The sequence below is a fragment of the Etheostoma cragini genome, chromosome 13 (genome assembly GCF_013103735.1).
Source record: "Etheostoma cragini isolate CJK2018 chromosome 13, CSU_Ecrag_1.0, whole genome shotgun sequence".
Lineage (NCBI taxonomy): Eukaryota > Metazoa > Chordata > Actinopteri > Perciformes > Percidae > Etheostoma > Etheostoma cragini.
The window spans coordinates 12570066-12587496 of NC_048419.1; the positions used below are offsets into that span (position 1 = coordinate 12570066).

General features: G+C 39.3%; 1 protein-coding gene across 5 annotated transcripts in view; it reads left to right on the forward strand.

Annotated features, from left to right (window-relative positions):
- Positions 1-17431, forward strand: part of nrg2a (neuregulin 2a) — a 68197-nt gene that overhangs the window by 18983 nt on the left and 31783 nt on the right. For 3 of the 5 annotated variants that reach the window (XM_034890619.1, XM_034890617.1, XM_034890618.1), the window contains exons 2-3: positions 13926-14091; positions 15059-15177. In XM_034890619.1, coding sequence (XP_034746510.1) covers positions 13926-14091; positions 15059-15177 — 285 coding nt within the window. Of the gene's footprint in view, positions 1-3696; positions 3943-13925; positions 14092-15058; positions 15178-17431 lie in introns of those variants that run through there. The other 2 variants (XM_034890620.1, XM_034890621.1) reach the window with 1 other exon arrangement.

The following is a 17431-nucleotide window of genomic DNA, read 5'->3' on the forward strand; positions in this document are numbered from 1 at the left end:
TATATCTCTTCAAGTGATGCACACTGGCCTACTATGCCCCTCCAGACCCTGATCCAAGGAAAGCCCACGGCTGTTGAAAAACAGCAGATGCTTTCGAGTAGACTGGAAAAAAAGAGGGAGATTTAGATGCACATGTCCATGACCATATTTGTGTCTGGTTGTAAAAAAGTTGTACTCTCTACAAGCTTCTATACAAAAGCTCAAGCTTTTTCAGAGCTCTTCACACAATCTTATGAACACAAAAAACTACTAGGTCTACTAGGACTCCAGTTGCTACATATTCATGTTTTATGTAACTCTGTCAAGTGGGACACAGTTGTGGCAAGTAGTGATTGGAAAACTACATTTTGCATTCCTACAGCTACATGATGAACATTTTAGAATTTGTTCACTGTTCAGAAGCAGCTTGGCAAGTTTGTAAGAACCTTTAAGACAAGATCTACATATTAATGTCCACACTAACCTCGAGGTTACCTTGCTTCCAATGCTTCCACAGCTATGTGCAGTAAACCTTCATAACTCACGTCAGCTAATGATACATTTCACTACCTTTTACATCGTGTGTGGCTCGACTGGAAGACTATCGCGGGATCTTGAAGGAGCAAGTTGAGAAATGTTGTAGTAGGCACACAGACGACCTAAATGTACATCTCATCATCCTAAACGTGGCGTTCCTTTTGTCCTGACGTCACAGATACTCACATTTCTGACACATACATAGACCGCACGCCCACCCACAGACACACTGGCCTGGGAACGAGTCTCATCTTGTTGAATAGTAGAGGAGGAAGCGAGTGTTGAGGTTGGAGGGAGATAGGGCGGCATCGGCAGCTCTCATAGCCACTGCCTGTCCTCAGTTACCTCTGCTGACAGATTAGGTCATCAAGAACAACCACTGGCACAAGAGGAAAGAGCAATTTGTTTCTGTAGTAGGAAAAGCTGTATATTGAACCTGAGTGGTGAGTCACATCTTGGCCTTGGTTTGACCCCTCCAGTTTTGTTGCCCATTTACGCTATTAAGTGCGCTGACCTGTTAAGACATGACCTTCCCCTTTCCCAATTCCTTCTCCTCTGGACTGAGGCAAATCCCGGGACAGCCCAACAGATGACTCATCTATAGATTTGTTTTTTGAGTTTCGATGAGAGTCACTCTGATGTTGTTTTGACGTGTTTAGATTGTCTTGCCACACAGGACAGCAGAATTAAGTCAGCATGAAATTAGAAAACTTCAATATAGCAGCCTAAAATAATCCTGTGATCATCATGTAGTCACAGTTTGGGAGAACAGAGATAAACAGATTAGCCGCAGCGTTGTCGAAGCAATGTTTGCATTAGATATTGTTTCACACAAAACTGTGTCAAATATCCTTTTGTTGTATTTTTAATTGTATTATTTGTTGTATTGTGAGTCACTTGCAGAATTTCAGATAATTTGACTCTAATTTCCTGCAGCTTCTTAGTCATGCTGTTGTAGTTGTATGTTACTGTTGTATGTTCTGCTTGATTTCGGTAGTCTGTTTTTCTGTGTAGTCTTGTCTGGTCTTACTTCTTGTCTAGTGTTTTACCGCCTGTGTGATTGTTCTGTGTCCTGGTCATACCAGACTCTTGTACATTTAATTTGTACAGAGAGTCTGGCCACTCTCTATTGTCAAGTGCTAACTTTCTTGAAGGTGGGGACTCTGTTGAAGTTTAAAACTATTGGATCTGCCCAGAGCCACTCTGGATCTGCCATAATCAATCATTAATGTTTGGTCGGGATGCATGTCATGTGCATGTGCAACAAGAGGGGAGCGCGACAATGCTTTTATTTAGCAATAACATTGTTAGCTTTAGCCTTAGCCAACTCCTTCACCACTAATGAAGCATGCTGGGAAATCAAACTTTTCCTAAACCCCGTGGGGAGGAGGGCCACAATATCATGGCCACCAACAAAACTCAGCAAAGATTGTTCTTTCTCGGGCTTTAACTTCTGGATGTTTGGATGAATTGCCACAACGGACTGAATTAGCTTCGCTCACATCTTTCTCCGCCGCTATTACGGAATTCCAACTCTAGCGCACAGCCTCAACGTCAGTGTTCTCAGCCACTCCCGCTGTTCACTAATTGGACCGTCCTCGATATACCGGGGGTTTAAATCCCCAACAGGGACTATTCATTGGGATGGCAGTAGCTCAGTCTGTATGGAGTTGGGTTGGGGAACCGGAGGGTCGCGGGTTCAAGTCCCAATACGGATAAAAGTACAGAGTGAGGATTGGTAGCTGGAGATATGCTAGTTCACCTCCTGGGCTTCCAAGTGCTCTTGACCAAGGCACCATACCCCCCCTTCCCCCCAATTTGCTCAGGGCATTGGTCCAGCACTGGCAGCCCACTCACTCTGACATCTCAGCGTGTGTGTGTGTGTGTTTGTGTGTGTGTATTTGAGGCAAACTTTGTGTAGGGATTTCTAACCAAACAGAGTGTATTTTGTTATTTCCCCACTGGGGATCAATAAATAGAATAAACTATTAATTATTATTATTAAAATTTGGCCAGAGAAAACCCAAACCCCGACGGAGTACTGAAGGGAAATGAGGTATGTTGGAGGGCGGAGCCAGGCTAATTGTTCTGCCCCACCCTGATGTGTTTCACCTGCTGTATCACCTGTCTCTTGTTTGCTTGTCTGGTGTCAGATCAGTGTATTGTTCCAGTGTGTCAGTTCTCAGTTGGGTTGTGTGCTGTCTTTTTGTCCTTGGAGGTATTTGTCTCTATTTCCTGTTTGTTGGATTACTTTTGTTTTTTTGGACATTTCCTTGCTTTATCCAATTACAGAAGTAAGTTTTTGCCTGCCGCATTTAGGCCTCTATTTGTTGGTGTGAACGGTTGTTTTTTTTGTTGCTTAATGAATCCTCAAGCGCAAACTTTCTCCTGCCGGCTCTCTGTTTTTGGGTCCTCAAATTCCCTGAGTCATGACAAATGACCTACCTATATATGTGTCTCCCTTTGCCCCTTTTTTCCACTATGTTTTCAATGCCTACTCAACTTTCAGGAAGAAAAGAGAAAATTGATCTGACTTATTTGCAGAAGGCCAATGTCTGATATCATATTCATTAAGCTGAGTTAGTAAAAGAAACAAGCTTGTTTTAATGGTCCTAGACCCTGACTGCTGTGTGGACATTGATAACACCTGGCTAACAGCGACAGTAAAAGAGTGAGATACAACCACAGACATGCTGGAACTTGCCTTAAGTACCGAGAGGGGAATTGACAGACAAGAGAGGTGAGGAAGGGGAGCAGCTAGGAAAGCCAGAGATGATTTTGTGTAATTTTTGAAAGAAAGCAGTCCGGCAGACTATGATCTGACATCCAGCACTTCACACACTGCTCTCTTGCACGTATCCATAGAATCTGTGCTGAGCAAATCTGAACCAGATGTGAAGTGTTTTGGGACCCAGACATCAACCTGACAAGGGCACGTCTCCGCCTGAATTATTTGGGAGGGGGTCAGTAGTGCAGAGGGGACAACCTAAGTGGTCTCACTGCACTTTAGCATAGGTCATTAGAAAGGAGACGATGTACCCGAGGTAGGAACTAGAAACTGCGTTGGCTTAAAGCAGGGCCACTTGACCAGTGCCTCTCTACCTATCTCTCCCTATTTTTTTTTTCCCGCTCCCTCCCTCTCTCTCCCTCCCTCTCCCTTCCGCTCCCTCTCTATCCCTCTGCCCTGCTGTGAGTAGGTGGTTCCTTGGTCTAAATAGGAGGAGAGACGCTCTAACAGGCTCAGAGTCTGGTGGTGCCCACTTGCCACACATTCCCAATAGGACTACCTGTTTTTTTCCTGTGTCTTCTCCTGAGAGGATTAACTTTCTTGTGACAGCATGACAGAGAGCAAGAAGAAAGAAAGGAAAGGGAGAAAGAAGGGGGTTAAGAAAGGACAAAAGGAGAAAGACGGCGATTCCCCAACAGGTAAAAAGACAGGCGGTTTCTGTGTAACATATGTACTGTATATATATTTATGTGTGTGTGAGGTAGTGATACTGAGAGAAAAAAACGAGATTAAGTTTGTGTTACTGTATCACGGAAGTGTGAGACTAAATATGTACCCTCATGTCTTGTCAAAGCTTGCCGCTAGGTTGTCACATGGATTGGTTTGCTTGGACAGCATGTAGAGGCACATCTGGCTTTGGCAGCACTTTGGATTGCTGGGGAAGTTAATAATATGACTGGTGTACAAATCAACTAAAACTGAATTTTAGCTAAACCGGCTTTGGACGTCACAGAGCCAAATCACAGTTTTATTATGAGCTTTTCCAAAACGAATGACTAACGCTAGGTGTGCTTTGGTTAATTTTAGTGCATGAGTTTTACAAATGCTCTAGTACATATCAGAGTTTTGACAAACAAAAGTCAGCTTTTTTAAACACTTAAACATAAAAGTTAACTTTGTATAGCAGAATATCTTTCATTACGCACTTTATGAGAAGGTTAACGATACAACTGTTGATACTGTTGCTTTCATCTTATGAGTATGTGGTGAGTCATTCAACATTAAAATCTCTCTCTACCTTAGCTGAAAGATACTTTTACTTTGGAGTAGTATGGGTACTGCGTGACTTTCAGACAAACGTAGCAATGTGCTTGCTTAGTGGTGGATCCCACAAGCTGCAGCATGTCACTGTAGTTTGACCTCAGGTCATGGGGAAGCCCAACCCCCATTTCAGTGACACTTTGAGGACAATAATGGGATTATCAATGTAGCTAACGCCTCATTCTTGGTTTGGTCAAATAATGTATCTTTAACGGCATCTCTTGATATTGGTAGCCATTTGTACTTGCTAATGAAACTCCTCAAGAGTTGGTTTAGAATTTACAAGATTTTTTTTTTTTTTATGTAGACCATTTTTTGTAGGCGTTCCAGATATTTAAATTGCGCCTCTTTTCATCTTAAAGGTGCTACTGTAGTTGTTTTTGGCATCCATGTTAAATTTTGTTCTATTACCCATACAAAGTTGAATGTGTACATTATTACTGGTCCTGGTTCAGACTTTGATTGTGATATACTTTATAAACATGTTAGATAAAAAGCTCCCAGAACTACAAGGCACACAGAGTGCTTGCAGAATATATTTTTGCTATGTTATTTAACGAGCGCAGCTGCCATACAGAGAGAAGAGCTGCGTGTGATTTCCTTTACTTTTCACAAAATGACACAAACACAAATCTGTTGTTGGATGTCATTAACATGTATTTAACATTGTAACAGCTGATTTGTCATGTCTAGGGCTAGATTTTGGTAAAAAATGTTTGATATTGATGCCAATATCGTGACTTCGATACCGGTGTCCAAAAAACACTTTTTCAATACCAGTTTTATAAGACAAAAAGAAATTTCAACATTACACATTACGGCACAAACTTTTTATACATTTTTCAGCTCCTACTACTTGAGCCCCTTCTCTGTGCGTAACATAGAGCTTTTTCTGCAAGTCTCTATAATGTGTAACATAAGACAGCCAATCACAGACACACATCTTGGTAGAAGAATGCTGTGCGCTCATTGGCTCACTGACTCTGATAAGATTACTCCTTGGGTATTGAACTTGAATGACGAGGCATTTTTAGATATCAATACTATACAATTCGGTTGGTGTCTAAAAAGTATTGAATTCGGTACCCAACCCTAGTTATGTCAGTTTAGATGTAACCAAAACATGATAATCTGATCTTTTTCCTCTTGAAAATAAGACAAATCATGGATTTATTACAAAACTAGATAAATGGGTAACCTGTGTGTAACAACGTGCCTACCCATTGTAAAATGGAGCTTTCAAAGTAGGCCAACGTGATGACACGTTCATGGGTGATGCATGTTGTGTCTGCTCTAATGTTACTGCACACACCGCATCAGGTGTGTACTGGGCCTGAGGCTCCAATAATGGGTCATCAAAATAAAAAGAGATAAACCCCTACTTTTAAAGATGGATCCTCCACTCTGATCTGGCTCTTTAATAAAGGTTGGCAGCTTTGTAATTATCAATGAATGACATGAAATGTTTATTTAGGATGTGGTTTATTAAGTCATGTTGAAAAATATGTAATCATATGCAAAACTAGAAAGAAGACTGTACAACCAAAGGTGCAACAATGCCCGATCTATGAAAAGTAAAAATTGAATGAGTAGAAGTGTATCCAGCATCAGAACAGCAGCTCTGTACCTTTTATCGTGTATGCTTAGTTCAAAAGATAATCAAAGATGTATTAGCTAGCTAAGTAGCTTCCTTTGCTGGTATAGTATGCTAAGCATCACAGTCACACCAAAAATGTAGTGAAATGGGCTCCAACAGACAGATGGCGATAAGAGCTTGTTTTGTTCCATGTTAGCTGTGTATTTGGAGAGTGCATGTATTTACCAAAATGTAGACATAAGAGTTTATTTGGACAATTTTGTCATTTGTCACACTAAAGTGTGACCTTGCTGTTACATTTAAGCATGTACAGGTCTACAGTGAGTATACGGAAGACAAATTACTTGCTTATACAAAGTTGTTGTGTTAAAGCAAAAAGTCTTATTGCCAATTTAAACAGTTTTTGGGGGACCCAATGTTGGTCTCAGAGCTTCTAGACATGAGATCAGCATGTTCTGTTCTTCGCAGATTTTTCATTGGAGCTGGTCAGAAGTTATATTTTTTTCATTTTCTTGTAGTTGTGGGCTAAATGAATGTCAAATGCTTTAAATTTATTTAAAATTCTTCAAGATGTTAATACGTCTCAACGTTTTGAATTGATGAAACCGTATGCTGCGTTGTGGATAATAGGGTATACAATGTCCTCTGTGTGGAAGAGGTGTGTCAAAATATAATTGCATGTAATCTAGCCCAGGAGCGCTCTGTTGACTGTCAGTCAACCATCACCAACATCCCAGGAAAAAGACAGTATTGTATTGTGTATAACATGTTGTCACCGAACTTACATTTATTTTAGGAGAATACCTCACAGCAGGTACTTCTCAGCTATAATTGCCCTTCCCCTGGCTGCGGCGTCTCCTGGATTTAAGTCGGAATGTATTTCAGAGTGTAGATTTATGGAATTCTGTTGCTGCAATGTTACATAATAATTTTCCCTTCCAGTCTCTTTTTTTGGACGGCCTGTTTATTGTGGCTGAAAGTCGATCCTCTTTAAATAATGTTTCTAATGAAACAGGCCCTGGGTTAGAAAGCGAAGACTTTTGCAGAACCAAGACATTTGTGCCAAACTGTTGGTCCTTATTCATAGGAAAAGACCCCTTAGGTATGGAAAAACTGTGCAACTTTGTTGTCTTTAAAAAAAAAAAAGACAATTACAGCAAAATGCTTCCTCAAATATGTCATCAATACATTGCAACATGCAATACATGCAACGTGTGTCTCTCTTTTTCAATCAGCAATCCCTGTGAAGTCTGGGCGACATACATAAATTTGCTCTTGCTGGTGATGATGTTGTGAACTCAAGTTCCTTTCTGACTGGGTTTGTGTGCGTAGTGATGGTGGTAATAATGACTTACGGAACTGAAGAGTTGGCTTCTTCATTCTGTGCCAGTTTCTTTTAAGAATGTACCAACACCTTCCACGCCTTTACAATTGAAATAGAGCAACATACATTATTCAGCAACAAAATGTTTTAAAGAGACCAGTAGTCAGAGGAGGTGGTGGTAAAGCCTCAGACAACCTCAGCTTCCAATTCAGGTAGGATCTTGCTTCATATAATTGCTATTACAAAATATTTTTTAGTGTGCTGGTACAAACAACTGGAAACAGGAAAACAAATGTAGACACCCAGCTAATGCAACTTCAACTGACCAGTACATACAGTACTAAAGTGGCTATAAAATACCTGAAAATTCGTGAACAGATATTTTCTTCAGTGATTCAGTGTCTCAACTCGGCAATATAGAGATGAAACTTATGAAACTAATGGTTTATCAAAGAGCTTCCATAAAATGTTGCATGTGCCTGTTATGCGATTTAGTTGGCTGTGCTGTTAGTGTTATCCATTTTCACCAATTACTTTACAAGTGCCATTTACAATACCAATAGAAAATAAATATACATACAGTGCTGCTCATACGTTTATGAATCCATGCTAAAGTTGACTAAAAATAGGACTAAAAAAAACACTTGAAAAATAATCTTACTGTCTTAATTAAAAAAAAAAAAAGGAAAAAATCCAACCTTTAAGGACACACATTGTTCTTCCTTAAAATACAGGGGTTGTAAGTATTCACACCCCTATGTCAAATTTCCATAGAGGCGGTCAGATTTTTTTTTAAAGGCCAGTTATTTGATCGATCCTGGATACTATGCATCCTGATAAAGTTCCCCTGGCCTTTGGAATTAAAATAACCCCCCCATCATCACATACCCTTCACCATACCTCGACATTGGCATGGTTTTATTTCAGTTAGCCTAATAGCTAGTTTGATCTGCATTGAAAGATGATTTTATGGAAAGTACCCCATGCCATACTTCTCTTTACGTTGCTTTCTTTGTAAGTTGGTCAACAGTATTTAAGCAACATTCTCACCCCTGATAGAAATGCCTGTTGACAAATGTCAGTAGCCCAGGTTAGAAAGAGTTCAGATGTAGCTTTAACCCAAATCCCCATCTGAAAGCGTATTACACATCTAGCAGTAACAGAGTAACATCTGCATCCCATTGTAGTCATCGCTCTCTCTCTATAACTGTTGAAGTGTAATATTGTATTTGATCTGGTTTGATTTACCAACTCATGACAAAAACATCTCTTTGGCTTCCTTTACCAGCCTGTATTTAACATTTTCACCATGCAGTGAACATCAGTGTATGTGTGTGCGTGTGTGTGTGTGTGAGTTTGTGTGTTGGGAGCGTCCGCTCACAGTGTTATGTGGGGGAGTCGAGACATCCAGAAGGACCCAACCCTCATGAAATGCAAACTAAAACATAGAGCTGAGAATTTCTTGGAGGTTGCATAGAGCTATATACTGGTGCGGGTGATAGTCACTGTAATCAGTAGTATTAGCAACCCGTTCACATTACAGGTAGTCATTTTATTGACACAAATTTATAGTTGTTAATCTAAATGTAAAATTGGCTATATGACTTTAGCAACATCATTTATTTGTACCTCATGTGGCTGCCACAGAGAAGCAAATGTCAAGGAAATGATTATTCTTATACATTATTTGCATGCAGTTTTTTGTAACAGTCACACAGCAGTAACTACAGTCAACAAAACTACTCTGGAAATTTCCTGAACATGAAAGTCATGTACAGCGCAGGAAGATCCGGAAAGAATAGGCAAGGGGTTTACACCTGGTAGCTTGTGAACTTTGGACTCCGTTTCCATTTTCCATATTGGTGGTTTTGGCACAATGAGACATGGTGGTTACAGATGACTGTGAGCAAAGATGTTCTCGCTTTGTTATTTACAGTAACTTATTGTCATTCAGGTGCTCTTTTAAGCACACAGTCATTTATTGAGTGACACTACACCATTCACACCATTGTTTTAACTGTAGTCCATTTTGAAATGTGGTTGACCTGAATGTTCATGGCCAAACATATACAATTTCTATCACAAAATCAAGTTTTTAAGTAAGTATATGTTGTAGTACTGAAAACATCTAGACAAGTAAATCAGTCACCATATGCATGAACATAGAGGTTCATGTTAAAGCCCCTAAAGTAGTACATTTGGAGCATGTCATTGTCTTAAATAACATATTTATCGTACAAAACTGTTTGCAGTTAAAACTGCAGTTTTAGACCAATGGAACAAACAGTTTTGTTATTGCTCAGTGTGGAGAAAAACCCATTCTTTGGCAGAAACATGGTGAAATGAACATTTCGGTGTTCAGGTTACCAAAACTGTAAATGGGGACCAGTTTTGCTGCTTGTAAGTAAACATGAATGACTTGGCTTACTTTGATCCTAATTTAACCAAAGTTGTAATAACTATTTGTCAAATTAATCTAACCAGTAGTTCATGTATGGCTTACTCTGCTTTTGTGCCTGTTATGAAGAGTGGATGGTGTTTAGAAGCAGAAACCCTGGTAAAAATTGACATGCGACGTTGGACTTCTCCATATGTTTTTCTGTCACAGAGAAACACAAAACATGTTATCAATTTGAGTAAAAGAAACACTATTAGGATTATGCCTGTAGAGTTTATTGAGAGAAAAGTAGAGTGTTTGAGTCACATATAAACAATGTAGCAGATAATTGAGGAAAGTGTATTGCTTGTGGTGGGAGGCTGTTGAAATGATCTCTTTGAACAGATGTTGTGTTACAGTGACTAGTGTACAGTGTCTGAAGACCATTCCCATATGCAGAACGCATATCCGTCTCACCATGTAATTTGTCTTTTGTCAATGTGCGGTAAAGTGACATAACACAAGAGTAATCAGGGAGACTTTGTCTAGAAAGGGAAACACAAAGGCATGCCTCGCATTCCTTTTCTAAGCTCCTGCAAGTAAAACAGAAATGTTAACTCAATAATATGAGCAATGCATTGTTAATTCATCAAGTGACTTTGTTTTTTAACCTCTTTCTAGGCTGAGATTTCCAACTGTTACCCAAGGCATGAGCTGTTGACACGCCAGTTAGGCTTCTATACTCAAATTTGGTTTTTATAGTCCATGTCTGCAGCTGCCCCTCTGCTTCAAAAAGAGAATCAGGCTGTTGTTGAGACAAGGGTTTATCGTTGCTGCCTGACACTTTTTCCACTGGTGTAACGGAAAAATCAGATAACCATTTGTCTCCAAGAAATGTTTCTATTCCCAATGATAATCACTCTTTATTTTGTTGTTGGAAAACATTAATTAATTTATCAATCAAGTCATAAAATGAACATTCTTTTATGTCAAGTACAGTTGACTTGATTGTACTGTACTTAAGTTGTAGCCATTACAGTAGTTACTTTACAGTGCTCTGTTTTTCAAATCTGTTATTCCAAACATGAGCAACTACTACATAGGATATCAGCTGCCAGAGAATGTTATTTTATGAATTTATGATTGATGGATTCTTAGGCATTTGTTATGTTAATTTATTTTGTGTTACGCAGATAAAGGAGCTGGAAAAAATATTAGTTTTTAACATTGACGTGCTGACCATTCCAGAGTATAATGAACATTTGTATCTCAAAGCTCGAGTGTCTGATGGACTCTTGTGTCTTTAGCAGAACTGTATCCTGTAGATGGAGCAGACCTGCTTACACATCTGGCTCATTGGGTTGATGAGAAGTGCAGACCTGTGTTTCTGTTACTTTTCAAGGCAAGGACAAAGCTTGTTTAATTTGCTTGGCAAGGACAAAACTGTGTCCGGACGTACTAACTATTCTTTCTTTATGGTGCAATCTCATTCCTGCTGTTCACTGACTATGACTGACAAGGCTTTCCTCGGGCAGTGTGCTGGGTTTTGTCCAGCAGAGTTGAGTGTGGATGGAAATAATGTACATAAGCAGACTTCAGAGCATGGACTTTTGGAGTTTAGTAAGGCATTAGATACTGCAGTATAAAATTGTTTTTTCCTAACTGGATTTGAATGAAGAGTTTCTTTGCCAAATTAAATTGTGAAACTTAAGAAAAGCTCGTGAAAATGTGTGATGATCAAACATGTGCATAATTTCTAACCATGTAGCTACAAAACTCTGTCATTACGGACAGTACAAATTATTCAGTGGTGGTAAGTTTCCATTAGCCCGCGTAATTTGAAAATTAGGGGGCTCAGTAGACCATAGAGCATTTTGCTGTCTGATTTTTATTTAACATCAAGTCCCATATAGTACATTACATTTGATAAATAACAGGAAATGTTTAATGAAGAACATCTGGACCATCAGGAGTCTCATGTTCAGTATATGGTCTATATGGCTTGAGGCTATCGATAAACACACACCACGGTATACTGTATGTGCAGCCTTAATTATGTTATGATTTTCAGCAATTTATTTGAACAATTTCCTACTGTCACAAACCATTTTGAGAGAGTACAATCTTGAACTTACTGCTGGAGCAATCACAGCACAAAGAGCCATCCCGACAATAAGCTTAGGTTATTAAGTGCCACAGTACAAAGACACATCTGTAGAATCTTTGTCTTTATTTTCCAAATGCTATAAATATCATTACTCACATTCTCAACAGGAAGCTGTTCACAGATAAAAGTCCACTGTTTTACCAGCTATAGAGTAATTTTAGTAACAAAAAGCTATTTAACTAAGAATAGTTGTTTTCCATTGAATTAAGCTGTTTGTGAGCTATTTAAAGTTTGACATTTCACTGTCTGTGGTCCAGTGAAAATGAGCACAAAGTGTACCTCAGACAGATAGACGGATCTTTTTAAGTATATGTGGTATTCAGTATTATGGAATAATCATGCCTACTTGTTATGTGAATTACCTTTTGTATTTTGAGTCATTGGCACCCCTTAAATTGGGCACGTTCATGTCAGTTTTAAGAATACAATATTGTTACTTAAGTGGGAAGAACATGTAAACATCTGATCACTCTTAGATTACTGTATAAATTAAGCTAATTCCATTTGTAGCATGCGAAAGTGAAAAGTGGTTTAATGCCTGGTATCAAGTTCCTCCACGACTTGAACTGAGAGGTGTAACCTCTGGTTCCAATCAGGAGTTTTAGTGCCAAGCGACCAGAGGTGCAAGGGCACACAGGATATACTCACAAGGTACTTGATATTGACTATTTTACAACCGCTAACAAATTAAAAATTGTAGGCACACATACCATTGTCATGGCAGTGACACATTTGTAATGTAAACAAATGCAGTTTTAGACCCAACTGTATCCCAAAATGAGTCAACTGTCGACCTAAATCCACAAAGAAAGTTCAAAATGCTTAAGTTTTCTTTTTTTTTCCTGTGCAGACATGTTGCCTTTACCAGGTCAGTGAAGTAGGACGGTCTCACAGAAAAGAGAACAACAGGAGATAATTTTGGTGCACTTCTATTTCAATGTTTAATTGAAGTCATTACAATACTTCACTTTGCTTGACATGCTTTGTTTGTCTTTATTTGGCCCTCGTCCTTTTAGAAAGAGAGAGAGAGAGAGAGAGAGAGAGAGAGAGAGAGAGAGAGAGAGAGAGAGAGAGACGCTTAGCCAGCCCCTGGTTGACCCTTGTTCACCCCTTCCCTCTCTCGCTCTGCCCTGAATGAGCCTTCTCCTAAACATGTGTGCAGCTGTCAGCTGGCAAATGTGTGTGTGTGTGTGTGTGCCATGTGTGCATTTTGAACAAAGATCTATTTTTCTCATATTTCAATCGGGTTTTAAAATTGTAAATAGTATATTTGTAAATCTAATATAAATAAGGGAATATACTAAGTCCATTATCTCAATATTTTTATATATATACACTGTATATATAATGTATACAGTGTACATATAGTGTATACAGTGTATATATATATAGTGTATACAGTGTATACACAATGCATATATATACAGTATGTGTATATATATATATATATAATAGCAGTGTAACAAATGAACATAGCTTAGTAGTTTTGCTGTTGTCATTACAACACACTAGTTAATAATGTCAAAGTTTTATTGGCTTTTCTTCTTCACAAGGTGCCTTCAATTGTGCAAATGTTCTTCATCAGCTTGTTGTTTGCTAAATATTGCTTCAGGTGCTCTACAACAGCAATGCCAGAGTGAAGTTCAGCCTGTTTATTAGTCTGAGGCTAAGTTAATAATGTCTTTAGTGACAACATCTGGTGGTCACATGAGAGAATTGTTGGCTCAGTCCATGGAGATGATGATTTGGCTCTGCTACTCTGTCCTGCTTTGTCTCACTGTTTCTCCTAAAACACCAATACAAACAACCATAAACAAACTGTGCAAACCAAACTATAATCATGTTTGTGTCTAATGTGGTTAATAACATGAACCTTTTCTTCTTCCTTCCTTCCAGCTGCGGCTCCAAAGTTAAAACCAATGAAGAATCCAATGATAGTGGACGAGGGAAGCAAGCTCATCGTTAAGTGTGAGGCCACAGGGAGCCCTGTCCCCACCTACAGATGGTTCAAAGATGGCAACGAGCTGAAGAAAAGCAAAAAAGTCAAAATACGGAACAGCCAGTGAGTACAAGTCATCCATGTCCTGTAAAGTTAACACAAACATTGTAAAGATGAAAAGAGACGGAGGTACTCCAACGTCCAACCAACGTGGCTATTATCAGCAGACTGTGCTAGTGCAGTCTTTCATGAAACTGAAGTTTAAAACTACTTTTAAAAAAACCATAGAGAAGTTGAATATAAACATTTACAGTATGCAATGTTTGGGATTACCAAGCATTGCATTACCAAGATTACCTAAAATCAAGACAATGTATCATCTCTCTTTATGCCTATGTATCTTTCTTAAACAGATAAAACGTTACCTGTGGAGGCAATAAAACACATCCACACATTCACTACATCCACAAACTACCTTTAGTTAGTAGTTTGGGTTGATGGAATACAACCACCAATGGTGCCCATTTGTTTGAATATAAATTGCTGTTCCCTCTTCCTGTTTTTTTTCTTTGTTGTGCATCCCACACGTCCTGGCCCGGCCTGTTAAGTTACTCTCAGTTCATAGACTTTACATTGGGATGACAATATGTATATCAATGAGTTTTTTTGTTTTTTACACTTAAATCATTTAAAACACAAAGAGTCATGATTGGCCTTGTTTGCAGATTGAGGTGTCCTGCCAAAACTTTGACAGATGTCTCTCTAATGATAGCAGCCTATTGAGAAAATTGCTTTTTGGGCTGTGTTTTTTTATGTTGCAGTTCCACAGTCGGGTACTAGGGTAACTCAGCAGCAAGGCTGACTTGCTCCTATGCTTTCTTGTTGTGAGCAATTTTCTCCCTCAAATTTGGCCCCAGAGAAACTGTATTGATATTATATAACCCTATCAAAGCAAAGAGCTGTTGCCATGCTGCTGCTTGCCCTGTTGTCTGCCTCGCTGTCCCCCATGTTACCACTTGTTGCGTTTCCATGCTATTTCCTCCATGTCTGTGTTCCCCTGACTCAGCTGTGCGAGTGCTGTCTCCCACAGGAAAAACTCCAGAGTCCAGATCAGCAAAGCAAAACTGGAGGATTCTGGGAATTACACGTGTGTGGTGGAGAACCCGCTGGGAAAGGACAACTCCACTGGCACTGTTAACGTCCAAAGCAGTAAGTACTGACTCCTAAGCAACAAGTGAAGTGGCACAGTTGTACACTGTTGATGCTCTCATGGCTGCTCTCTTGCCAAATGAGATATGTAAAGCCCTTGCAAACAGGCATGTAATAATGGTAACATGCATGAAGAGCAACTGTCCACACATGTGGCCCATTAATCAGTGGAACAGAGGAACTTGGGGATGAATGGAATTGAAATGCAATGTACGGTGTGATCTCTCCATTTTTCATTCACTCCAATCTGCTGGCACTGTGAAATCCCACAAAACTACACTGCACAGTGCCTTTGACCTTCACTAGCACACAAAAAAAGCAGTAAATGTAAAAAATGTTGCTAGATAGAATGTGACAGTTGTTTAAAAAAAAAAGGTGTCTTTAGAGTGTGTGATAGAATCTAACAGACTTGTTCAGTAGTTGTGTGTGTGTGTGCATTGCTGAGTTTTGCAAAGTACTGTGGCAGATAAAAGAAACAGCTGCTTCCATTTGCTGGGGTGGCGAGTTTGTTTGTTCCAAGCAGTGCGGGTAGCGAGTGTGTGGCTGCTGTGGGTAGCTTGTTGGAATGGATGGAGATGGTGTAAAAACCTTCCAGAGCAGATACAATTCATGTAGCTTTGCTTCTGCTTCTTGATGTTATCTGGTTCTGGACTGTCAGAGGACAATATGGAAGGTTATCTGGCACACATAAGTCAGAAACTGGATGTTCACCTGCATCTGAAAACCATTATGTAATGTGTCAAGAATGTGATGCTGTGCAGACAAGGGGCTGTGACTTTGAGCAGAGTCAGTGCAGATAGTTTTGTTGTTGTTGCTTTTTTTTAATCAAACTTAATGTGCATGACAACGTCTTAATGCCATTGCAGGTGAACTATGACTGAGTTGACTAGATTCATATAGTTACAATATTTTTACTGCTTTTGGAGAATCAGAAAAGTGTTGCTATGGGAGATCCCGCATACCCCACCAGAGAGGAGATACTCTCGCTTTCATTGCCGACATTGACAGCAGGATGACATCCCACACTGGCATGAGAGGTATAGCTGGTAAGGAAAAATGGAGGGACTGGAGTTTGGCCATCACTCTGTGTCCTTGTATTCACATTCAGGCACAACAATTACTTCCCCTTCTCTCTTTGTATTTGTCAAGGCCAACTTTTAGCGCTATTGTTTACCGTTCACAGACTTAAGCTGAGCTGCATTATTAAAGTAACAGCTCTTTTCAGATAAAGAAAGAGCCCATTTGAAAACATAGAGATTCTCAGTGGTTCCAACATGTAGGTTTGATTTCCAGCAAACAATTGCAAGTGCAGAAAAGAGATCATCCATCTTGTATTTAAATGGGGTGGAAAATGCCTCCTTTTTATTTTCCTACATCTAAAATGCTTCAGTCGAGTTTTATAGTTGGATCTTGTGGCTTACAGCATACTATATGCTTGTTATGACACTTGGCTTTATTCCAGTGCAATGATTTATTTCTTTTGATTCATGAGCATGTAATATTTAAAGGGTCAGTTATGTAATTTTTAAAAGCCAAGACATAACATAACATTTATGAAAAGTTAAACAGTAATCACTAAGTTGTGTTACTTAAAGGCAATTAAATAAAATAGGTCAAATCATTCTGTACATCCGGCAAAGGTCGAGGGGAATCCCTGGTGGTAGCACCTGTTTGCCTGAGTGTTTAATGAAGGCTCATGATCATGTGACTGGTGGCCCATGAAACTCTATATGAGGATCTCAACAGGCAAAAGTGCTTTTACCGTAACAATATCAAAGGAAATATAATATTACAAAGAAGTGAACAAGTGGGCTGAGATGTACAGTAGCCAAAATGGGCAAAACATGACATGGTACACTAGACAGTGTCTTTACTCACAGCACATACTGTTTTAAAGTATGATATCCCTACATCTGGTGCAAAATATTAATATTATCTTTGATAAACTGGGTGCAAATAGTTAAAGCTGATGAAAAAAACTGTGTTTATTTGTGCCCATTGCAACGCATTTTTGCACATATTTGTGTGTGTTTTTTTTGTGGCTGTCTGTCAGTACCGACATTTTCTTAAATCACTCCTGGATATTTAAACAATGCCATCACTGTATTTCCTATCATGTGTCGTGATCATGTCTGTCTCCGTGTGTTTTTGTTTGTGTATGTTCGAATATGCCTGTTCACTTTTCAATGAAAAAGTCCCATTGTGTTACAAAAGCACGCCTAGTTCCGTCATGCTTCAGGGGAGAAGGCAAGAC